Genomic DNA, 25,361 nt, shown 5'->3' with positions numbered 1-25,361 from the left:
GAATTTCGCTTATGTACGACTAAAAGCAGAGACTCAAAGAAATCACTGCTACATATTATTACTTAAAAAAAATTAGGTTGGCTTCACAATGCAGCAGATATTGGACTGAGATCAGCCACTAACTTAGGAAAGAATCTTACCATTAAAAAAATTCAAGAATGCATCATCAACACATGAATGGATCATTTGCTTTCAGGCCTGATTTATGAACTAATGTTTCAGATGAGACAGCAACTACTAAAAGCAGCTTACAACTCTAATTTCACTGTACGTCACATTACACTGCAACAACAAAACGAGCAGAACAGAACTCCATCTGCCACATTCTTTTGAAGCACTCTATATGGGTTAATTATTTACCAAGTTACATTCTCAAGGATTCAGACCATTAGACAGTCAAAATAAAACGACTTCTAGCCAATGCTTGTTACTTATAACTAATAATTAGAGAATATAAATTACCTTTTCTCATGATAACTCAGTAAAAATATTACTACAGCCTCCTCGGTGGTTGCCCAGAGATTGCACTGAATTTTGTGGCTGTCAGAGACGAATACACCATCTGCTGCCTAGAAGTTGAGCATGCAACACCCTCAACCCTGGGATACCTGTGCAATCGCTTTGGACTGGCTGCAATCACTGTCAAACAGACTGGAGAAGATGTGCAAATAACTGCTGCCTAATACCTAAGCGGAGACAGATTACTGACAAGTTGCAATCAATCTTAAACAGTCTGTGCTGATGGCCAACTCATCTGTGATCCAGCTCTTTGCAGTTGGACTCTCAACTCAACTGGTAGCCAAGCTGGTTGTATTAAGTTCCCATGTCCTTTTGCATCTAAATCACTGAGGAATTTATGTATTGCTGTTTTAGGATTCTGAACTCTTTTTGAAGGTCTCCACCGAGTCAGCTTGGAAAGATCGGTCCCCTCGAGTTCTGAAACAAGTAGGGGGACCACTAAAAGGTTTCGATTCGATGACCTCAGGTTATGAGAAGAGGTATGTATATGAATCAAATCAGCAATATAGGGAGAAGCCTGTCCCTGTAATGCTCTAAAGGTTAAAACTAAAATTTTAAAATGGAACCTAAATCTGACTGGTCATATGAGCTACCTTTTTTTAACGGGTCAGTAGTCCCGCTGCAGAGTTTTGAACAACCTGTAGATGAGCTAGCCCTTACTTGTTTAGATAAGTAAACAGACTAGTACAGTAGCTGAGTCTTGTAGAGATAAAAGCATGGATTATCATCTCAAGGTCATTTGTTGACATGATAGATATAAGTTTTGAAATGTTCTTCAAGTGAAAAAAAAAGCATGTTCTTACTATTTGATTTAAATTTCCCTCTAAAGAAAAAGCTTCATCAAAAATAATACCTAGATTTCTAAGGTTATGCTTCTGTGAGTAACCTAAATCACCCACTTGATGTTTAATATCAGACATTGCACTGTCCGGTACAATAATCAAAGTTTCAGTTTTGTCTGGGTTTAGCTGTAAGCAAATGTTGTTCAACCATTATTGAATGTTTAATGTATGATTAAGTCAATCAGAGCAGAGAACTATGAACTTCAGCTAGAAGGTTTAAATGAGTAGTAGAGCTGAATGTTGTCAGCAAAAAGATGATAAGATACATCAGGAAACTGCCGCATTGTCTGGCCTAAAGGAAAAATGTATATTAAAAACAGAATAGGTCCCAGCATGGAGCCCTGAGGAACTCCACACAGCAGCTCTGTGGATTCAGACATGATCTGGTTTGCAAACACACTAAAATTGTATTGTATTGTATTATAAAGGTAAAGACCCTGCAGTAATAGAGCAAAAAAACCCAACAATCAGATGAGCCCCCATGGGCAAGCAATTTGCAAAAGTAGAAATGAAGAATTCCCTTTTCACAGGAAGAAACCTCCGGCAGAGGCAGGAAGGATTGAAGGTAAGGGGAGGGAGACAGGACAATTACATCCCACACAGAATTAAAGGATCTGAAATAATAAAAAAAAAACCTTCTGGAATACAATGTCAGTAAATTCATTATAAAATACTGTACATCAGCCTCAAAAGTCATTATTGTCATTTTAATTCACTGTGTATCCAGCATAAAATGACAGAACAAAGCTGTGCCCTAGCTTATTGTAGATCATAAACAAATTAAAGCATGAAAGGAAAAATAAAACCTTGCAGAAGGAAACAATTCTCAGAGAACAGTGTCCCACATCTGCTGAACAGAGATGCACATCTGTGGTGATTCTTTGTAGGCCTCTTTCAGAAACTGTCACAGTGACCTCAGTGCTACAGATGGTTTGTGGCGAGGAGACGATTCCAGCAATATTTACTCAGTCAAGGCTTTATTCTCCAGCGTGATAATGTAACACCGTCTGACACTTAACTCTACTCACTATCTTTGCCCAGGAGACATGCTATCCTAAAGCGTTTGCGGTTCCATCATGTGAATCTTAATCAGATACTTAGCCAGTAGAGCAGGTTTTTACTCTCCCTGGTGAGAGTATCAACACATGGCCATCAGGCACAATTCACAGCCGCAAAGTGGCTATTTATTTTCTGCTCAGCATTACTTGACAAATAATTACTCAGTCTATTCAATTAAGCCGTGGAACTCACACAAATGGCCACAACATCCCAGTGTAGCACTGAAACATTATTCCACGTTTTACAACTCGGTCTCATGAATAAAAAGGCACACACATGGCAGGTGCTTTGATGCCTAGGGAGCGAGGGGACAAGGTGACGGGAAGCAGAAATATCATTAAGTCCGAACTATTTCATCCACAGGAAAACAGCCTTGTTGTCGGTGGAGCAGATGCGCAGAGTAATCTGGGATGAAAGGACATGGTGTTTTCCCGACTGCAGAAGAAAAAACAGTTTTTACAAGGTGACGTGTGTAGAAGCAGAGAGTCGCAATGCTGCTAGAGCACTATGGACCGCATCCTGGGAGCTTACCACAGGTGCAAAACAATAGATTTTTAATTGCGTTTATTATTTTTTATTATTAATTTACAGATCCCACCGAGTCACAAATAGCAGACTGATGATTTCTGTGCATTCAATGCATCAGTGAAGGGGTATCAGAGGTATTTAATGTGAGTTTCTTGTTTGCTTGTGACTTTACCACCTCTGTTTTTTACTTTTTTTTTTTTTACTTCAATTAGCTTTATTTTGACCTCAGCGGCAGAGAGAAGAAGTTAGGAGGACTGTGAATGACAGCTAAAGACAATGCAACTGTCACAATGAGATTAAATGAATAAAGTTTTTAACAAAATAACTATATAACATTAAAAACAAAGTTTTTCTTTGTTCCATTGGTATTTTTTAATCTAAGAATACATATAAATTCAACAAAGGTATTTGTATTTATGTATTGATTATATTTTGTTTTATGAAGCAATGCTTGGGTAAAGCTAACTGAGTATCACAGCTTACTAATTTAACAATGGCATCAAACTAATATTCCGCATTGACTGAATCCTCAGTCAAGGTTCCTGCAACTATACAGGAATGAAAAAAATCCTTTTAAACTTCACACAGAAATCTGTGCACAACAATAAATACATAAAGATCAATACATAACCCACTGCGTACGATGAGAACTTCCTCTCTGTAATAAACAAGGTGAAATCTTGACATCCTGAAAACCTTCAGCACAACAACACATTTCCTTTGTCAAAGATTACACTGTAAATATAGAATAAATGGGCAAACAGAACAATCACTAGTGAGATAAAAGTACATTATCTCTCTACCATCCATCCGTTTTCTTCCTCTGATATTTGTGGTGTGGGGCTGGAGCCGGGTTACCGGTCAGCCATTGCATTGCATTCAATGGTAATGCAATATTAAGCGACTGGACTTTTTTAATATTCTTGAAGACGTCCAGTCGCTTTTCTTTTCAGGATCCTTAGATTACCATGACCTGAATGACTGAGAATCTACACAGACACAATAATACAAATTATAGGACTGTCAAAGAGATCAGTCTGATTACATGATAGTAATTTGTGATAGACTATTTGTGTGCTGTTTAGAGAGGTTAAGTAAGAAAGCCGTTGCACACCACAGCAATCGCCATCTGCTGGGCTCTAGATAGAAATAAGGTTTTTTACTGGCTTCATATTTCTGAATTTGGCTTACATCCACCTGCAAGGTCAACTTAATGATTTATTGGAAAGAAATTGACAAAAAGCCTCAAAACTCAAACATATGAGTTATACAAGTGTATATGTGTATTGTCAACATATGCAAAATGCCATATGTTTTAAAATATTATGTCCCATATGACCTCTGACCTCTCCTTCAAGATCAATAAATTGATCCAAAGTGATAATAAAGCTATTTAGCGCTACTTAAATGATTATGAGCTTTCAGACTGACAGGAACATGGTGGCATGTACATTACTGTAACAGGTTATAACTTTTTAAATACATAATAGTTTCAATACACGAGCATTTTTGTATCTATTAAACGCACACAACGCATAAAATGAGACCAAATACCAGCAGCCATGGAGTGGATGCTGCATTTATTAATTCCCTTGAAGGAATTTTGAAGAGAAACTTTACAGTGGATAGATCTCACATTCAGAATTCAGACTCCATTTTTAATATAATGCAGTAGTCTATGTTGGTACACATTATTTATGTTCTAACCATAAACACTGTAAATCAAAATGAATACACGAGGGCTCCAAGTCCAAGAGAACTTTTACTTTTAATGCACTACTGCTTTTTTTACTTAACCAAAACATCTAAAAACTGTCTGCCAAATCTGACACGGCAAGAACGAATCGAGTCTCAAGGATAATTGTAAACAACCTAAATAAATTACGCAGTGCAGTAAAAGCCACAGTGTCTCAGCAGCCAGTGTCTCTGCCCTCTTCACCCTAATTTGCCACACTCCGCCCACTCAGGCCTGCAGCGCCGTGGAGCTGGCTGATCCTCCAGCCGGGCCGGGCCAGCCCATACGTCCCACTGGCACAGGACATCCCGCCAGGAGCCAATCACCAAGCCTGCGCTCCTGACAGCTCATTACCACTCAATTAGGCAGGTGCACCTCCATGCACAGTCTTCTGACAAATACAGCCCTCCCAGATGCATGTTTAACATTCAAGAGAATTATATAGTGACAGCAAACAGTAAACGCCTCACCCTTATCACTTGATTGCCTCAAGATTGAAATCCTATAATTGGCCTAGGCCAGCGGGAGAAAAAAATAAATTAGCCAATAAATATGATGCAGTCGACTTGTAATTGAACAATTATGAATTCATATTCATAAGATGTTTGCTGCCAATTACAAAATGCCATCTGATTAGGCGCAATTTGAAATGACATTGTTCCACGCTAAAGACACTGTGGTGTCAGCCTAATAAAGAGGAGACACATCATAGCAGTAGCTCGGCCACCGACATGACCTCCAGAGATGAGAGACATGCTGACACAGTGGCTTGGCTGGTGACAGACGGGATTTGGCACCCATTGCTCTTTGTCCCCCCTTCAAAACCTACCGCTTACGCTCGCGTGCACCGAAAAATATCAGCGCCGAGGGTTGACTTTCACAAAATTTAACACCAGTGGGCACAGATTGTACACATAACAAAACACAAGCAAGGCAAAAATTTAAAAAAAAAAAATCTCGATCCCTTGAGAACAGATTCTAATCAAGATGAAATGATTTACAAATCTATTTAATAAGGCTTGCCAGAAGTCAAACTTGGCATGTAAATGCGGTGGGGATTAAATTTCATCGGCAACCAAGACTGTAACTGATCGCCTGCAGACAAAGGGGGAGCCTGCCAGATTTTTTTCTCCCCCATCCACTTCTATTCCCTCCCTCTCCCTCTTTTTTCTTTTTTTTCCTCTCCAGTGCCTGCGTTTTGCCTCGTGATCCCTCCCTGGCTGTGTGGAAGGACAGGGGCAGTGCAGAGTGGTGCAGTACAGAGTGTGGAGGAAAGAGAGAGAAAAGACAGAAAAGGAGAGGCAGGAAGGAGAGGGGAGATGGAGATGGAGGAAGGGAGGAGATAAAGAATGGTGGCGAGAGGGGGAGTAAGAAGGAGAGAAGGGTAGAAAAGCAGGAGAGAGGGAGATCTCAAGGTCAGTGTGAGGACAGTGTGGTCCTCTGAGTTGGACAGAGACACAGCCGCAGTCACCTCTGTGCTAATCAGCCCTTCGGCTGGCTGATGAGGTGTCAGTTAGACGTGTGTGTGTGTGTGGAAAACCTTTCCCTTTGCTTTTTTGGCTGCAAAATGAAGGGGGCTGATCGGGCGGAGTAACAATGTGTGTGTGTGCGTGCACCACTCTGGGGTGTAAGCAGGCTGACGTGCAGCTTGTGGTGCCAGTACTGCGCTTTTTTTCTGCTTTTGCCTTCCCTTTCTCCTTTTTTTTCCTTGCATATTATGCTACAGTGAACTCAGCTTTCCCCTGCAGTGAGGGCAAGAATACAACTGCCAATTAATGCTATATGCGGTGTGCCAGTGTTAACAGTGTGAGGCATTATAGTTCAACTTGCTGTGCTGTTTGAAAAAAAAAAAAACTGGGAAAAAAAAGGGCGGGCTAGCCATTTTCCTTGGGCGTGGCTAACCTCTTGCAGGCTAACGTGGATTGTGCTCCCAGCGCAGGGTGCAAACGAACAGCATCCGCAGCTGTGATTAGGTTTGTGACCTAACAGCTCTGCAGCTTGTGTCTCATTGGGTGAGTTTTGCGTATGAGGCCAATTGGCAGAGGCAAGCGTCTCCTCCGTCTATCCTTGGGTTATTTCTGACCATCTGTGCCCAGTCATTAACAGGCCTTTTCACAGTCAATTGTCTTGTTCGTCTCCCCTCTTCCCCGTTTCTGTTGGTTTCACTGTGCATGACCGTGAGGTGGAGCTTCTTCTTCTTCCTTTTTGTTTTTTTTCCCCCTTGAATTTAAATGGCAGAAGTTAGGAGAGGCCATTTTATTATCCAGGGCTAAGGAGAGCTGTGGAGACGTAGGTTAATTCAAAGTGGCATCATGGAGGATGCATCAAGCAGCAGAGATCAAATTACAGGGCAAAGCCCTCGGTGGTAAAAACAAGCTAGTGGTATGCTGCATAATGTGTGTGTGTGTGTGTGTGTGTGTTTAACAGCATCTGTGTGTGTGTGTTTGAGAGACTAGAGAAAAAGAGAAGGGGGACACAAGGAGGAATAAAAAGGAAAAAGAGGAGGATGAAGAGGGGGGTAAAGGGATGGGGATGGAAGGAAAGTGGGAGCAAAAAAAAAGGAGAGGGAGAAGAGGCTAACTGGGCCAGTGTGCACATGCACACATCACCCCCTCCAATTAGAGTCACTCACCCCCCCCCCATCCGCCCCTTCTTACAATACATCACCCTCCATTTCTGATGTTTACAGTCGTCGGGGAATGAAATAACTGCACACATCACTGCAGCAGCGACGGCATTGAAAAAAAAAAGAGAGATCTCCTCTGCCTGAAATGCATTTAGCTATTCCTTCTTCCCCCTCATGCTTTTGTTATTGGTCTTTGTGCAATGATTTGCCTAAGGACCCAGATTTCCTAGCAACAGCCTGCCACCAAACATTTGGCAGGAGTTCAACATTCTCTCTCTTTGTGAGAAATGGCAGTGCTGCCTCCCTGCTCTGTGTCTGCCACCAGCCCTGCTGCTGCCGCCGCCGCCGCTGCCGCTGCTGATGCTGGATGAGCCAGACTGGCTGCAAAAGCCCTCTAATAATTCTGTTTTCATCCAATCACACCACATAGTAGCAGGCACCTTGAGAGCCTCTGCCAGGATTCATCAATCACCTCTTTAACACGCATGTTCAGACAAACACAGAGGCATGTGCGAGCAAACAGAACGCGAACGCACACACTCTTGCGCGCGCACGCTCTTGTGCGCTTTCCGGTAATTAAATTTACAGATTAGAGCGAACAAAGCTACGTATACCACCACAGCAGTAGTTTAATGAAAATCAACAAAGCACATTAATGCATAGCAAAGGTTGGTACAGTGAGCGGGAGAGAGGGAGAAGATGTAAAATCTGGCCGTAAATTGGGTAAATACATCTGAGTGCTCTCGACAAGGTTAATGGAGAGAGGAGGCCTTAGTGAACGCTGGTCTAGACACGCCACACAGTATTAAGTGGGAATAGCTGTGGCAGTGTATCTGGCTAAGTACTTTAGAAGTGCGAACGGGACTCTAATAAAGCGAATGATCCCCCTGTTTTGACAAAGAGGCCCAGGAGGGACGCTGAACACCACGTTTTAGATTCCAAGCACTGACAAACACCCATTTGTGGCCCTTCTATCCCCCCTTCCAAATCCCACGGAAGCTTTTCCCCTGCGCGCTACGCTGTCGGATGTGGGCAAAACCCAACTGCCAATTTGCAGAGGATGTGCCATGTTTGCTAATGCGAAGCAGAGGCTAAAAATGAGACCACACAAACTCTGGAGGATGGACTGACTGATCTGCTTTCTGGCACGACCACTGAAAGATTCTTTTTCCTCCCCTCTAATAAACAATTTTTCGTTTGGTATTTGTTTCTTCGACTGGGCGGCTAATTATGAAACCTCCATCATTATTGCACTGCGATGCACTCGTGTTTAGAGGACTTGTGGGCAATGGGGAGGTGGGTGGGGGGAATTGGGAATATCACTTGGGACAACATGCCAAGGAGTATGCTGAATGCTGAGCACTAATGCTGATTTATGTTGATAATGAACTGCTTAAAGACGTGGAATGCAGCGCAATTTCAGGGCTATCGTCTTGACTTGAGATCAGAGAAAATGTCGATCTGCCGGAATTAAATATAATCCCAAACAGTGAAACATGAGCATAGCAGGCCATCCCACTCCAGAAGCTGTAAGTAAAGACATTACCTCAGTGGGCGCAGCTCGAGCGTGTGTGAATATCTAAGCGCACATCTGTCCTCCTCAATCTGTGCGTGTGTTTTGTCTGTAAGGAGAAGATTGTGTGGGAGTGGGGGGTTGGGAGCTAAAACCGAATGAACTTGCATAATCAATTTTCACACTTTCACAGCACCTGTTGGCCTGTCTTCACGTTAAAAGAAATGAATGAATGCATTACATGTAGAACAATTTCACACTATGTTGCAGCTTCGCGCACAAAGACCTGGGGAAAAAAATAGGGGGAAAATGGAGCTGTATTGTCTCAATAGGTAACATAGCTCATTTCACTCGACAAAGGATGAATGGATATATTGACAATGCAGAAGGCGTGCTGAGGCATTTCCTGAATAAAGCCTCTTAACATTTTGTCCTCCTCTGGCAGTGGAGTTGGGGAACAGTCATTTTGAATGTAGAGGGTCTCACTTACCGCAATATAATAGACCTTGGCTTTCTTCACCAGCTCCCAGTTGCTGTCCAGGTCCAGGTGTTTTTCCTTTTTGTAGCAGTTTGCCGCTGCCAGGTTAGCAACAAGGGACCTGCCGAGACAGACCCCATAAATCTTCTGCCTCGCTTATCATCCATCTTAATTTTGTCTCAAAAACATCCTTAAAAAACACTCAGGCCTCAGACTTTCCTTTGTTCTTTTGTGATATATAAGGATGATAATAGTTCCTAAGAATGTCTGAGCCAAGGTGAATTAAAGTCTATCTGGATCTCTTTTTTTGACCTTTCTTTAAAAAAACGGTGCTATCTCAAAAAGAAAAAATACACCAAAGAAAGGAGATTAAACAAGCTGAGGGGTTTTCAAAGCCAAAAGAGAGACACCCTAAAATTATTCATATCATATTATCACCTGTAAAAGTTCTGCATAGATAACAAGGGTGGGAAAACAACAGAAAGAGATTACTAAATGAACACTTGAGTAGTGAGTGGTGGGAGCTGGAAAGTGAAGCAGGTGGTATTGTCTTAACACAGCTCATTAGCCAGTCCTCGTGCGCTGTATCTTTATGAGCGGCCATCAAAATGAGTGCAACCATCATAGCTACTTAGGCGAAAACTGCTAGGCGACCATATGACAGGAGGGTGTTGCTACACGAAGGTCTGTTCTCACATGGCGAGAAAAAAAAAGCAAAAAAAAAGCTGCTCTCCGTGGTTAGTGTCAAAGAAAAGAGTAACAGTGTGCTAAGCTGATCAGCGTGTGATGATGAAGGCTACGATATGGCAGCTGAATTGGGACCGTGTTTGACCGGAGCTGCCGTAATGGACTCAAAAGGTTGCTACGAGCGTGACAGACAAAACGAGTGTTGTTAACTGAGAAAGTCCAACGGACGTGAGCAGAGCAAATAACCATTATGATGTGACATATTTAAGAGGACAAGCCGAAATGCCACAGTGAGACACTCCAGGTTAAAATGCTCATTAGGAATTTAACAAAAAGGAAAGAAAAGAAAACTAGGAAATCCAGAGGAATGATTTCTAGTTTTATCAAAGTGGAATAACTGTCACGCATCGATTTCTGTTATAACTCAGTCAAACTAGAGTGAAAATAGCTGAGATTGAATGTGCGACCACTTTCAATAGTACGGGTCAGCTGGAGGAAACCTGTCGCCAAACACTTGGAGAGACTTCAATTGCTCTCACACAGATTGGTGAAGGTTTGCAAATAGTTGCCATCTGGTTTATAAGCGCATACAGTCTGTGAACAGGTTGAAGTCAATCTGTCAACCAGCACCAATAAGCGCAACTCTTATGAGACGCCTGTCTTTGCATTACTAGACTCGACTCTACTGGCTGACAGTTGCTTGTTTTTTTGTTATATTCCTACAGATGAGGACAGATTCACTGCCTTTGGTGAATCTCTCAAATTCCTCTAGATCCGATGATAGTTTGGCACGGACCTTACAGAATTCCAAGACGATGCTTTATGAAGGCCAGTCGGTAACGTTTACTTTAATCTTCTGGAGGTAGTTCTTCACCATGAGCAACGTTGATGTGTTGGAAAACAAGGCGATGACCCAGACTCTGTTTTTCTGCTGACTGCTTGAGGTTTTCTTTTAAAATCTTCCCGTATCCTTCTTCCTTCATGATTCCTTCCACCTTGACGAGATTCCCATTTCCAGGCACACTAAGGCATCCTCACAGCATAATACTCCCACCACCGTGTTTCACTACTGGGGACATTCTCTATCTCCAAACATCAGCAGCATCTCTGTGGCCAAAGAGCTCTAGTTTTGTCTCATCTGATCAAGGGACACATTTCCAGTGTGCATATTCTTGCTTACTATACTTTACTCTGGCTTAAAAGTGTTTCTGCTGCAGAAGTGGAGTTTTCCTTGCTGTTCCTCTTGTGCAGGGTTTTAGTGATTGTTTTCTTTGACTTCATTCCTCAAGTCATTCAATGGTGTCTCGGCAGTTTTTCTGGGGTCTTTAGACACATCTCTCACTAGCTTTCTTTCCAGAATCTTTGAAATTTCCGCTTCCTACTTCTGCCAGGCTTGTTCTGTACTGTGTGGCCTTCTTTGAAATTTCTTGATGATACTTCTCACTCCAGTTCTTGACACTTGGAAACACTATAACTAAAGATAAAGTCTGAACTGGTTTCTTTTGTTTTTGGCATGATGTTTTCTCAAGTGAGAGCTCAAACCATTGCTAAAGTTTTTATACTGTGTGTAAGCTAGAAGATAACCCTCAGTTTCAACTTGATTTTATAAGCTTTGAGCATTACAAGTTAAAGCACATGATTGCACAGCAGTGGTTTGTGCCATGGCTCAATAAAAAGATCAGGTGTTTAATAATATTGACCTGAGTGGTTTTATCTGAAATAATTCTGTTATTGTGTACACGCAGAAATAATTTACGCTTTCTAAAGAAAACTGGTATGTTTTGAAATGCTATGTTGAAAATCCCAAGTGCAGAGTTACCAAGTGGCTGTGTCATTTTGCAGTTAAATTAACGCCCTGCAGCAACAACATGGCTTGTGAAGGCATTTCTGTTTCAGATGAGGTTCTGGCTCTGCTCTGAATGTAAGTAGTTAATGTGAATTTCTGTGTATGTGACCAGCAACAGATTTGTGATTCTTTTCAGTTTATCACAAAGAAATTCCACATAATTATCAACTTGACGCCAGTCAGCTGCAAACCGATAGCAGCCCGATTCCATCGTATCGCCTTTTCATCCCATCTTTACGCACGAATGTCACTTTGAAGATGGCAGCTGACTGTGAGTGGTTGCAGACCTGGTCCTCATCTTCGAAAGAAAAATTTCGAAGCCAAAGAGACCACAAGTTCATTGCACACAGTTGTTGCATTTTTGGTCGTGCTGCGGTCTCAAACTATTGTTTTCCCTTGTGAAACTGTAGCAATTATGCTATAGAAAACCAGTGAATGTGGTGAACAGGCTGTGTACACTCCAACAAACTGGCAACACAACAAAGGAACGGTTCACCCTCATAAACAAAATACTCAAGTTTTTCCACTGGCATGTAGTGCCATTTATTCATCTCCATTGTTTGGTTGTGAGACACCCAGCTTTGAAGATATTAGCTGTAGCAACATCTGCCTTCTAATGAATAAAATTGAACAAAATTGTTTCATCGTATTTACATCTGTTTTTTAGAAAGACCTGATTACTCCAAAAAATAAAAAATAAATCCACAAACTAGTCGTCATGTGTTTAGTGTATTTGTAATTTCCCTTCTACTGAACTACACCCCCTCCAGCCACAGAAGTGCGCATCATTGTTCACTTCAACAATCATTCCTTTTGTAAAGTGATATATTTGCTGGGTGTAGTTTGGCAGAGAGAAAATAGGCATTACTTTTACATTATTAACTTCCACAACATTCAAGAGAAGCCAGACATTTCTGCAACAATATCTCCAAAACTGGCAACTCACACCAAAGAAATCTAGATGGATAAATAAATAAGCTATGGCTTTAAGTATTAATAATGTAATGAATCTAAGCAATTAATTTACAGAGGTTCTTGCCAGTGCTTAATAATATATTAAGTTATGCTAAGGTCATCTTAAAACTAAGCTACAGAAAATAACTGCTGACAGGCTAGCAGCATCTTTCACCAAACTGGGAATTTTTAAACGTGAAAATTATCAGCAAGATCTTCACACAATCTAAAATATTTAAATATTTTAAATATCTGCACAAATTATTGCAGTTTTCTGCATTGAAAAGTTGATATAAAGAAATTTGCGGCAATTACTATGCAAAAACTCAGAGCTCCTGGAGAGACTGGCTGATTGAACCCCTGATTACACTTGTAAGATTTTAATAAACTAATTTCTTAATAGCTAAAATGTGATTATTCAACGTAGGGCATCTGCACAGATTGGGACTCAAACTGTCAGATTTTAGTAAAGGAGGCAGGTTTTTTTTCTGTATCTTTGAAGACTTGCACTAATCAAAGCCTTGGGGCTGTGACACACTGGCTCCCAGTACTTCAAAGCCATCACCCTTCCAATCTGGCCCTGCTGGCGACCTTTCCTCTGGCCTCCTGAGCTGTCTGTTAAACACCTGTAAGAAATATTACAGAGCTCGTCTCCCTGAGCACGGCACCTGACCTTTTCAGGTGTCAGAGCCCACATCAAACAATCCCACTAAGACCATTCAGCAGGGCTGACTCCCGGGGCGGTCAGGGTCCAGGCGTTGACTGACTGACAACTCCAGTAACAGCGGATAAAGGGCTGTAAAGGAAGGGAGTGTTTGAAGGAGGTGGTTATTGATCCACACCTGGTCTATCATGAACTGGAGCCCTTAATGTTAGTGTTATTTGTGTATCTGTGTGTGTGTGTGTGTGTGTGTGTGTGTGTGTAGGCTGTGACCCGACGATGCTGGCGTGAGAGTCACCAGAGAGGCTAAAGCCCCTTTTACAGTCGAGAAGGCTGACAGGTGAGAACTGGGATAGCCCAGGCATCCCTAACACATTGCTACTGTCAGCCTATAGATGGATGACAACCCACTGGGACGGCAGAGACTGAGTGGGGGCTCAAGCTGTTCCTTTTCCTTTTGATGTGTGAGCTGAGCTATGATTCCCTGTTATGACTTCTAGCCCCGAGAAGTCAACTGCTTGCCCGTGGAAGTCAAAATGAACCAAAAAAACTCTCTTAAAGCCGGGTTACAGGTTACTCCTTGGTCAAGGATAAATGAAAGGTTGCAAACCTATTGTCTCCCGTGATACAGGCTGCACAGGTACCAGTCGGCTCCTCGTTTTGCTCATAGTAATGGGCATCGACATGGGCTTCTTCGGCCTTCTTCTTTAGGATCTCGCCAAAGCGGTCTTTCCCGATGCACCCGAAGAAGGTAGCCACCTTATGGGGCTTCTGGAGCATCCACTGGGAAGGAGAAAATGAAAACAGTTACACAGAGCTCAGTTTACAAAATATAAGTCTGTTTGAGGGGTCAAGTTCAGCTAAGGCAGATGGCACACAAACTGTAGCTTCACAGCAAACATACTGCTTGTGATATATGAGGGCTGCGAGCTGTCGTAAACAGCCCAAGACCAATTCCACTCCGCACAGAGGCACTATTCTCATCCAAGCACTCCTTCCTCCATGTGTGCTAAAAACAGTCTCATCTCCTTATTTACACAAACCCCATAATTCAAGGCTTCATCCTTCTTATGCAAACACAGACTCTGAGTGTGTGACAGAGTATGCAGCCGCTACCGCAGGACACTCCCCGAACTGCTCGCTGGACAATTTTTGGTCCTGACAGTCTTGATGTACTCAGTGACTTTTACCTGATGAGGGAAAAGGGGGTGGGGGCTGCTCAAATTCTACAGCGCTCAGGTTTAACCTCCAAAGATTTATTGACGTACAGTACGTGCTGCTGTTTGCTCGTTTTATTGCAGACTCCTGTTTTGTTGCTGACGGGGGCCCCTTGTGAATGAGATGTTGCTGCTTTTGGGGATGACCTGTATATGTGTGAAATTAATCATTTCACACGACCAAACAGCGTCTCGGTGGGGGAAGAAAAATGCATTTTCATCAACCGTCTAGAGAAGCTCTCCTCTTTTTTTTGTTTTTTTGCGTTCCCCCTATGCCCCACCCTTCTGGTCTCCAGGTAAGTAGTTCAGATGAAAATAAAAAATAAGGAGGAAAAATAAAAATAAAAATATCCAGGAAAAGATTCATTACATCGCACAAAGCTCACCTGTGTTTCCAGACTAAGGTTGACAATTTGCAAGCGCAGCTGATCAGGGCATAGAGTTTTTTGACTATCTATCTCTGTTTTATGAAACAAAGAAAACTTCTTGCCTTGTTTACAGCCAATTTACCTCTTCATGACTAACGCGAGGGATGGCATAAATCCCATGTTAGCATTCTATTAAAGGCCAGTCAATTTTTAAGCTTTTTAAGAGACAAAAAGAAAGCTGTACTCATAAATACACGTTGATTTTTGACTTATTTGTTGTATGTCTTTTCTAATAAATTAATGAACTCTCCAATAAACAGACGTTGGGAGAGATGGACATCACCGTTCCACCTAAATGTGTTTTACACCAAAAGGAGAGAGAGAAGTTGCAGGCACAGCATGCTGTGGAGGTCAATATTAATTTGTGTCTGCACCTTGAGCCTCAAGATATGAAAGATCATACTTATCTTTTGTTATCTGAGAAGGGGTCTCCTTTGCCAGAGAAACAAAAACGTGAAGAAACAGCAACACCGGCATCCAAATAAAATGTAATTAGCAGATTAGACATCAGACCCTCCGGTCTCCAGATAACGAGCTGGCTACACATCAACAACAACAGCTGGTTACAAGTTAACGTTATGTTAGCTAATGTTAGGCTCTAGTGTCCTTAAAAAAAACTATTTGACTACATTCTCACTTTGTTTGAGAGAAGAGTCCAACAATGTTAGAAGCTAAAGCAGGCAAACATTGGCCACCCCTCCCTGAGCCTGGTTCTGCCGGAGGTTTCTTCCTGTTAAAAGGGAGTTTTTCCTTCCCACTGTCGCCAAAGTGCTTGCTCATAGGGGCTCATAAGATTGAGTTTTTCTCTGTATGTATTATTGTAGGGTCTACCTTACAATACAAAGCGCCTTGAGGTGACTGTTGTGATTTGGTGCTGTGTAAATAAAATTGAATTGAATTAAATATTACACAGTTTCACAGCCTCCTCCAGAGTAAATAGCCATGGACACATATTAACAGCTGAGGTAAACAGCGTACTTACGGCCTACACTCACTACAGATGAACGGCTAGAGTTGCTAGGATTATGCACTTGAATTGGGAGGGCTAGGAAAATAGAATTCAGTTGACTGCAATCTGGGATCTACTGACATCTCATGGCGAGATTTTATAAACTGCAACTTTAAAGTTAGCATTGCAAGGGGCGTGGCTACATTTCACCTGTTATGAATCTGATTAAATCTTGACCTCTAAGTTGTGTTTGTCACTTTTGGAACTAATATGCACTAACAGCCTATCCCAAAAGTTTGTGCTTCACTTTTTGTGAATAAAATCAATAATTTTTTTTATTATTTTTAGTTTTTTACTTCACACTAATTAGCAGGTATTTCTTTTTGTGTGCTGTCAATGGATCATCATCTTCTTCTTTCCGCTGATCCTATTGGGGTGACCACATTGGATCATGTGCCTCCATCTCACTCTATCCCTAGCATCGTCTTTTGTCACACCACTAAACCTTTGAGCAACTATCAAAACAATTCACAACAGCTGATTTTGGTTTTTGTGGTGGGTTTTTTTTTCAGAAAAATAAATAATCGCCTTTTATTTTCCAGACTAGGCCTTAGGAAATGAACAGTTATAATGTCACACATGCCTGCTGCATCTTGGTCCGTGAGTGCGCCCTACCAACGTGTCATCTTGAGTCATGGTTCTGTCATTCAACCATGCCTCCAACTCCCCACCTGGCCGAAATACACAAACACACCAACGTGTACATGCGTGCGCACGGCTGCGAGCTCTTCTTCCCTAACCTCTTGCTGCAGGCACCTCACACTTATCAAGGTCACTGGCTCGGGTACACGTCAAGTCCAATCTGATTTTCCCCTCGCCGCGATGAGCGCAGAATCCAAGGTTAGGAGCTGCGGGCTGTAAATAATGACAGCGCGGCCCCTCCATTTGCAGAGCTCTCAGGTGGGAATAGAGAGGGCCACTCAGGGGCCTCAGTCCCTCTGATGACAGTACGGTGAATCACAGCAACCACCGACCTCGTGAACATAGCCCCCCCCTCATCACACCTCCCTCTGAACTCTCCTACTTTCCCTCTCGCTCTGTCTCTCTCTGACCGTCGGCTGTACTCTCACTGCCAGCTCAGCTTGTCATTTTACAGGGTCATTAACAGACATAAGTACACACTAACGTGAGCACACAGTGCACCTACACGGGCAGAAGGCTGACGTACACACACGTACACACAAAAAGCCAAATCCTGTTTAGTTTCACAACATCAAAACTCCCTCCTAAAAAAACAAAAAGAAAAAACGCCCCATGCTTTTGCCAGAAGCTGCTCTGCTACTCCAATAAACACAAAGCACCAATAGATAAGCAGAAAATGTCTTCATTATGAGCAAGAGAAAAAAAATATCTTGCTAAAAAAAAATTCCATCCCCTCTTTCACCGTGGTATGCAGGAGCAGGGAGTTATATCAATTCATTTCCATCCCTGGCACCCTGCAGACAATCCCTCTCCATTCCCAGATTATGTGAGATAATACCTCCATTATGACAAAAGCGCTTTCCGCGGGGTCGCCGAGAGGTCAACCAACCCTGTGCTGGGTATTCATGCTTAGTCACATCCCAATTATATCGCAGTGGCAGAGGCAGGAATTGGCAAATGTACATCAAGGCGCTTCATTACTGAGGGCCGCTCCAGTGAAATTAAGCAGCAGATGAGACAGAGTGAGATTTGCCCCCAGGCGGCATGTTAGAGAGCGACTGTGCGAGAGAGAGAGAAAGAGGGAGGAAGATGGGAAGAAAGAGGGAAGCTGAAGTAACAGATTTTTGTGGAGGTGCTGGGAGCTTGTATCTCGCGCAGCAGCTCATGTATATTTACTTAACTGGGAGAACACTGGTCCCCAAAGATTAATAAGTTCCCATGACGCACCCAAGCAACATATCTTTAGGTGCGTTTCGATACAGGAGGGAAACCTAATGCAAACAAGAGAGAAAAACACCCATGAAACGCAGGCGGTAAGATGATGCACAGGCTCACTCGCTACAGGCAAAGCGGTGATAAGTGTACATTATGTTAAGTGGAGAATACGTCTGGCGTCTCTTTCTATTTGGCTTCCATTTAGCCAAATAATCCCCCCCCCTCGACATACACTCTCCCAAACCTACCCAAAACTGGCCCCCAGGCACCCAGATAGCTATTAATTATGACATCTCATGGTTGCAAGGAGCCCCATTTGGGGATCTGACCTAGGCCCGCTCCTCAACACCCAGCAGCTGCCACTCTTCACTACAGAAGCAGCCGTTTCGCGTGGCGGCTTCCAGGAGGGCAATTACACAGCCCAGATGAGATGAGACGGCTGAATGTTTGGGACTTGAGTGCTCAGGCTGCCATTAGCACTATAAGCTATTACATTCCCCCTTCTTTTCCTGCCCCCCTTTTTTTGTGTTCAACTCTCCCCTCCCATCGTCTCCCTCACTCGCTGCTGTATATTGATGAAGTAGTAATGGGACCTCTAGTTAGATATTCCTGCTGTAAAAACATTGTCTTGTTTCTAGTCTCCCTCAGGGGTCAATGTACTCTCCTGGAGTTGCTGGGAAGAATTTCTGCTCTATTAATGATGCAATTCCAATGCAATTCAGATCTACTGAAGTCGCAGCACAGTACCCCCCCCTTTTTTTTTTTTTGCAGGGAGTTGATAGACGCCGCTGTGTGTTATCCTGCAGCTTTACAACAAAGTGGTGCCTGCACATCATGGGGAAGCTGAGTGGCTGTCACTTGTTTCAGTTCATCCTTAAAACAAGGACAGAGAAGTCCCCATTCTCCTTGCCTCACCTCACTAGCAGTTCCTCTTGAGAAGAACTTGACCGTGCCTAATGATGGTCACATTAATTATAGGCTTATCAACCTCAGCAAAAATTCAATAGGGCTATTTATAGAGGCCTAAAATAGCTGAGGGCGAGGGTTCTGCTCGCTAGGGTGGCTTATAACAGCCTCCTCTCACTCCAAAGCCCCTCTTTTGGAGCTAAAGGCGGAGGCCGATCAGCGTTTCTTTTTACCGTGCAGTTAAAACAACTAGTAAGCATCTGTCCATCAGCGACTGACATGGAAGGTGCTTATATATAAAGTATTGGTGAAGCAGAGGGCCCTTACCACGAGTGCTGACATTGATGAGGTCTGGCAGCTTCCATTAAATCACTCTTTGCTGTAAAGTGCCGGGCATCAAAGCAACCGGCTGAGGATTTTTCACTCAATCAGGTAACACACAAGGCGCCCCCACCCTCCTGCCTGTTCTCTCAGGGGCTGGAGCCTTCTGGTCAATAACTCCAATCAGTTCAATTTCATGCACAGTTAGCCATGTTGGGGTGCTAGGGCACTGCTCGCACTGGGGTTGCATATGTTGTTGTTGTTGCTGTTGTTGTTTTTCTTTAATTTTTTCTCTTCCCTGAGAGGGTTGATAAGTGGGGTGGGGACCTGTACTGTGTAAAAAGTGGAGACTAGCCAGGGCTAGCATGGCTGTTTTAACTCCCTCAGCACAGCAGGCTTCTTGCCAAGCTATTAAAAATCTCTGTGCTCTGCTTTAGTGACACAGCTAAAAGAATAGAGGGAATGCGGGAGGGAGAGCTGTAAATGATCAACACGATAATGAGCTGATTATCAGTCAAAGCCATGGATAAGCCTTCTCTCCAGTAATTTCCTTTGAGATCAGTCAACCACACTCTCCTGTCTGCAATCAACACTCAAAGGGAAGGCATAGCATGCAGCCTGACGGGAAACCGGCCCAATATCGGCTTCAAATATCCAGATCATAGTTGTCTTCTGTTCAGTGCCTCGCTCGTCCCTTGCTGACACACCAGCATGGTGGTGAGGCTCGCCACTGAAGTCTGCTTTTGTAATGGATGTTTCACAGTTGTCATGCGGCTTTAGGATCTGGCTGCAGGACAACACAGATGACTGATGCTCCACTGATGCTCAAATGTAGTGTGCAATCTGTAAGTATTTGGACGTTGATACATCTCCTATTGTTCCGACACTACATATTTAACAACAACAGAGATTAAAAGAGCCGAGCCTCAGCTTAATCAATCCCATTAAACAGGGACTTTAACTACTTGGAAAACAGTTTCCTCCTGGGAATCAGAAGTGAGTAATGACTATACTAATGGGTGTGACTAAGAACAAAGCAATCAAAACTTTGTGAACAAGCTTGTGCTTTTCCAATCAAACGGAAAGTGGGAATTAAAACACAAAGCAAAAGTAATGACATGACTCCATAGGAGCACTGTAGTCTCCATTCGCTATTTTTTAAACTGCTGAACACGATGAGGATTGTTAGATGCTTCCTCATTAGATACTTTGCATTATAATAGAGTGCAAATGCAAATCAATTTGCATCAGCTACTGTTATGCAAATACACTTGAGGCCAAAACAAGATTACATAATTAACCAAGAACCACTAATTTCAATGCTGATTCCCACCTAAGACGATGAATGTGTGTTATTTTAATCACAAGCAACAGAAGGGCTGTGGACAGATTATATACCTTTGCTCCTGCACTATACTTTTATTATTCTGCATATGTACTCAACACACATAAGAGAAGGTAAGAGAAACATGATTTTGTCTATAAAGTGTCTATAAAGTTTCAAACATGCACTGTAGCCTTGAACTTTTCTAGGTATTGCCTGACAGAGATGCACACCAGAGCACAAATTTCCATAAGCAATCTTTAACCTTCCAGTTTCTCAATGTAAACTCCACATGGGTAAAAATTTTTATCAAATTCAAGACTGGCAACAGTGGGAAAGAAAAACTCCCTCTAAGCAGGAAGAAACTCCAGGGTGGAACAGCCATCTGCAGTGACCAGTTGGAGGTTAGCGGAGTCAGACAGGACAAAAACATGCAGTGGAAGAAAGCCAGGGATAAATAATAACTAATGAATAAACTCAAAGTGGTGGATAAGTGAAGAAAAAACACTCAGCGCATCACAGGAAGCCTCCAGCAGCCACGGCCTAATGCGGTGTAACTAAGGAAGGGTTCAGGATCCCTTGATCCGACCCTAACTACAAGCTTTATCAAAAAGGAAAAATTTAAGCCTAATACTCCGGTTTTAAGCCTAAACCAGAGTGGTGAGAACATGTCTCCCGCTGTGTGCTACAAGTCAGAAAGAACAATTGCAGATGTGACATTCCCCCGACACACTCTGTATGTGAAGAAAAGGCTTAATAGAAGCACCAAAGCCATGTGCCACCATGTCATGGTATATTAAAATTTAGAATTACCACCTGACTCCTATATACTCCGAATATTATTAGTGAAAACTTTAAAAGACGGTGTTTGGCCAATAAAGCTGGCTCTGGCAGAACACAGAGCTGTAGCCATTGTAGTAGACGTCACTTAAAATATGAAAGTTAATGCAAAGAAGCTAAAAATGTACACAATGTACATTTTCAACCTGGCACCCACAGCTTTGACATCAACATCAAATTACAAAGTGAGATAAAGACACAATGGCTACAAAGTGTGGCCATTATCTCCAATTTGGTTGCCGAGGTATGATTTTGAATAATAGCCAGACGTTATTCAATGCAGTACACTTTAGGATCAAACAAAAAATGGGCAAGTTAGGGACAAAAACATGTTTTGTGAGATTGTGACGACTGTAACCTTTCGACCACCAAGTTCATCCTTACGTCTCACTGAATGTTTGTCTGAATTTGTTCCACATGTTTTCTGTTTTTCTTGTATCGATGGTGTTACCTTATGAATTCATGTTTTTATACTTGAATTAAAACAGATAAATGGAACGCTCCAAGTGACGGGGAAATAAACAGTCTGGCTTTTCTAGGTAGTAGCAAAACCACCCCTGGGGAATGAGTCCAGACAACAAAAAAACCACCCAAACAAACAGTGGTGGCTCACGTGTCCATGTACACATACGTGTGTCACAAAAGGGGTGGGGGGTGAGGGCGGGGGGGCAGCTTCCAGGAACAGCCCCCCGAAGATAAACATCAAACCCGACGACGCGCCGACACACTCCATAGGTTCTGATGTTAAACGCGACAAGAATGTCCCCAACAGTATCTCTGCACCCTCTTCAGAGAGCTATCAAAGGGCAAGTTCAGTGAGCACACAACAACCCCCCCCCCCTCTCCACGCTACACACACACACCTAACACATCTCACTGCAGCATCTTTGCGCTGCATAGGAATCAGGGATGTGTCGCTGTCTCCAGGCGCCAAGTTTATCTAAAAAGGAAACACCTGATTTTTTTTTTCCTAGCTCCTCTCATTCCTCGCCTCCCTTGTTAAACACACAACCTTGATTTTGTTTTCTGTTGCCCGGAAGGAGTGAATTATTTACAGGATAAACAAGGTGATGTTGTTTCAGTCAGTCAGAGCCAAACTCCCCTATCGCAGCAACATAGAGGCAGACGGGTTTACCTGGCAGGCATGAGGGGCTGAGCTTGGATACAGAAGCCAGGCAGCAGCTACACAATGGCTGCATGGTGATACTTATCTGAGGAGTGGTGGGGAAGGGGGAAGCAAGGAGAAAAAATACCTCCACACCACATTCATGGGTTGGGAGTCCCAGACTGGTGGGTTGTCCTTTTTATCTGCAGAGACAATGGGGGCTATAAAAGAACATGAGCTGATTTACCGAGCCTGAGTGTGCATGAAGTGAGGATGGGGGTATTATTAAGAGATCATAAAGTGGCATTTGTGTTTGCAGGGGTTTGTTGCCATACAAGGTTCAGGCGGGGAGATGATGAGGGACCTTTGCAGCTAAAGCCGCTAATCCTATCTGTGGTCTGTGGGCTCCAGCTGGTGGGAGTGCAGCTGTGCTCGGCCCCTGCACAGGTGAATCGGTTCTGGGTCCCGCTTCTGTAACTTCCATGTACGAAGTATGGCGGATTTGCACGGGGCTTTGATCTCGCAGAGGCGGCGGCAGTGCTGGTGGCGGCACTCCCCTTACCCCCCCAGATGCAGTGACAGTGCGGGTGATCCGTGTTACCCAAAAGACTTCTTTTCTTTTTAAACCTATGCCAAATGACAGCGCCGGTTTGAGGCTTAGAGCAGGTCAGGCCTGAATAAATTCAATGTGGCAGTGCAGAAAATTCACTTCTAAACAGTGCTGCAGGGAGAAAGTGAGTTTTAATGAGTGTTGTGACTGCATTCTGTGATACAATTTATCATCTGCATGAACATGAAGCGATGAGCGAAATCATTTAGGAACGACGGTTGTTCTCCGACACTATAAATCAGTGTTTCCCAAAAGATCCAACGTTCGATTACCAGGAGCAGTAATTCAGGCATGCATGAAGTCAAACCCTGAACACGGGCAGATTACAGTTTCTGCTAATGGTGGTCGTGCTGCATTATCTCAGCTACAGACTTGTGTTGCCAAGGAAATTCAGGCCTTGAAACAGCTGATGGAACAGCTGTGCTTCCAGCTTGACCTGTGACCCAGTCTGAAAGTGATTCACATTTAACACTGATTTACTTACCAAGGACACAATGGGAGGATATGATTGGACCCTCGGTGCGGATTTAAAAACAAAATTCCTAATGTCTTTACGTGCTGCAGAGAGATCGCACTTATCATATTACTCATGCCTTTGTGTCCTTTCCTGCAGGCGCAGAGGTTTCTCTTCATGTTACCAGCTGGAAATATCAGTGATGAGCTTCTCCGCTTACTAAGCTCATTGGTGTGGAGGCAGTTTGTGTGCAGATTCTGTGGCCGGCTGGCTGCACAGGTAAGCAGAAAATAGCTTTTAGCTCCGGCCTGACCTTGAGAAGGATGCCATTCAATCAGCGAGCTCACTGCAGTAAAGGCCCTATCATTGCACTAATAGACTGAATCTTCCTCTCTGCTTAGATCATGGACAATGCATGAATGACTTCCTCCTCCTTGACAAGTTAAAGGGGTAATTTATTCAATAAATTAAACAGAGAAAATAAGCCATGATGAAAGAAATACTGGTGTGGCTGTTGGGCGGGTATAGATTGAACTCGTGTAACAGTCTGCACACCTAATTTAATTTTCAGTTTATAGACATAACACAAGTGGATGACGGCAATTGACAAAACAGTTAAAATGCAAGACTGAACAGACTGTGCTCGCGTTCTCATTGCCAAGAACGAACATCAGCGGTAGAGAGTGTTTGGTGCGCTCCTTATCTACGCCCAATCATCCAGCTGGAAGCAGGCAGAGTCAAAGTAATAAGGATGAGATTTAAAAACTGTTGCCCGCTTTGAACTTTGAGGTTGTGCGCTCAAATTCCACCTTATCATCTGGCGGCTTAAAAAAATAAGTTGTGTTATTTTTCTGACTGCTTACAGAGAGAGGGAGAGGACGAGAACATACTGGAACGGTCATAACTACTGGCTGCTGCAGTGCATCGTGACAAACAACGGAGAAAAACTTGGGATTTATTGCTCTGATAACCTTCCAGATTCCTTCAGCTGGTGCTGTATGCCAGACAACTCCAACAGAGTTATGCATCATTAATCCCCATGAACACTGCCAGTGATAAATAATGCTCTGTGTCCCTATGAAAAATAAGGCAGTTATTACCAAACCATAAAGAATGGTATTTGTATCATCACTTCAAGCAGATAATAATGTGAAGATACGATGTTTCAAGGATTCAAAAGCACACTGACAGTGACGGTAAGCAGTATATTTCTGCTCTCGTCAACCTGCTGTTAGAGAAAGAACTCTCAATAAATAACAGCACTTGCAGGCAAATCAGAGATCTTTATATCCATGCCATAGTGCTTACAATACTGAGTAGACACTCAAGCTATCAACTGCCATTCAGCCAATGATAAATCAAGGTAAATAATGACTTCGCTTCGTCTCTGGAAGATAGCGCCAAATAGCAGGTAATCACTTGGAGCACAATACAAAGTGCGTCTAGAAACCTGTTGCACGACGTTTTTCCCACAAAGCGTGGCTCATTTCACTCGTCTGATAATTTCTCAAGGCTCAGACTTGAACCCGGTCCAATAAACATAGTAATACTATATCCCCTACAGGTGTAAAATTCTTGGTGGTTAAGCATTGCAAAAAGAAACTAGAAGGAACTCTGTTTGATACAGAGATGTTTCCAGCGCCAGATGCTGTGGGGCCCTCTCTTGTGAGAAGCCGGGCGAAGATCACTTACTTTCCTATTGAGAGCCGGAGCATAAATTCAAACCCGGCTATAAATCAAATATAAATTTTCAGCTCCCCTCGCTTTCTCGGGAACGGCTGCAATAACAATGTCATTCGACTCTGCCTGGTTGCCATTAATGCTCTGGATTCCATCCATGCT

The 25,361-nt window shown here is 43.0% G+C and overlaps 1 protein-coding gene across 3 annotated transcripts in view; it reads right to left on the bottom strand.

The window, feature by feature from the left end:
* The window catches only part of adkb (adenosine kinase b), a 131,449-nt gene that overhangs the window by 67,098 nt on the left and 38,990 nt on the right, over window positions 1-25,361 (bottom strand). For all 3 annotated transcript variants that reach the window (XM_085466419.1, XM_085466417.1, XM_085466418.1), the window contains 2 exons: window positions 14,059-14,231; window positions 9,313-9,421 (listed from right to left, as the gene is read on the bottom strand). In XM_085466419.1, the coding sequence (XP_085322545.1) occupies window positions 9,313-9,421; window positions 14,059-14,231 (282 nt within the window). The remainder of the gene's footprint in view (window positions 1-9,312; window positions 9,422-14,058; window positions 14,232-25,361) is intronic.

This window comes from Copadichromis virginalis, linkage group LG8 (genome assembly GCF_057382275.1).
Source record: "Copadichromis virginalis isolate Kocher_CV1m ecotype Utaka linkage group LG8, C_Virginalis_male_GT1.1, whole genome shotgun sequence".
NCBI lineage: Eukaryota > Metazoa > Chordata > Actinopteri > Cichliformes > Cichlidae > Copadichromis > Copadichromis virginalis.
This window is presented reverse-complemented; position numbering and strand designations above follow the sequence as displayed.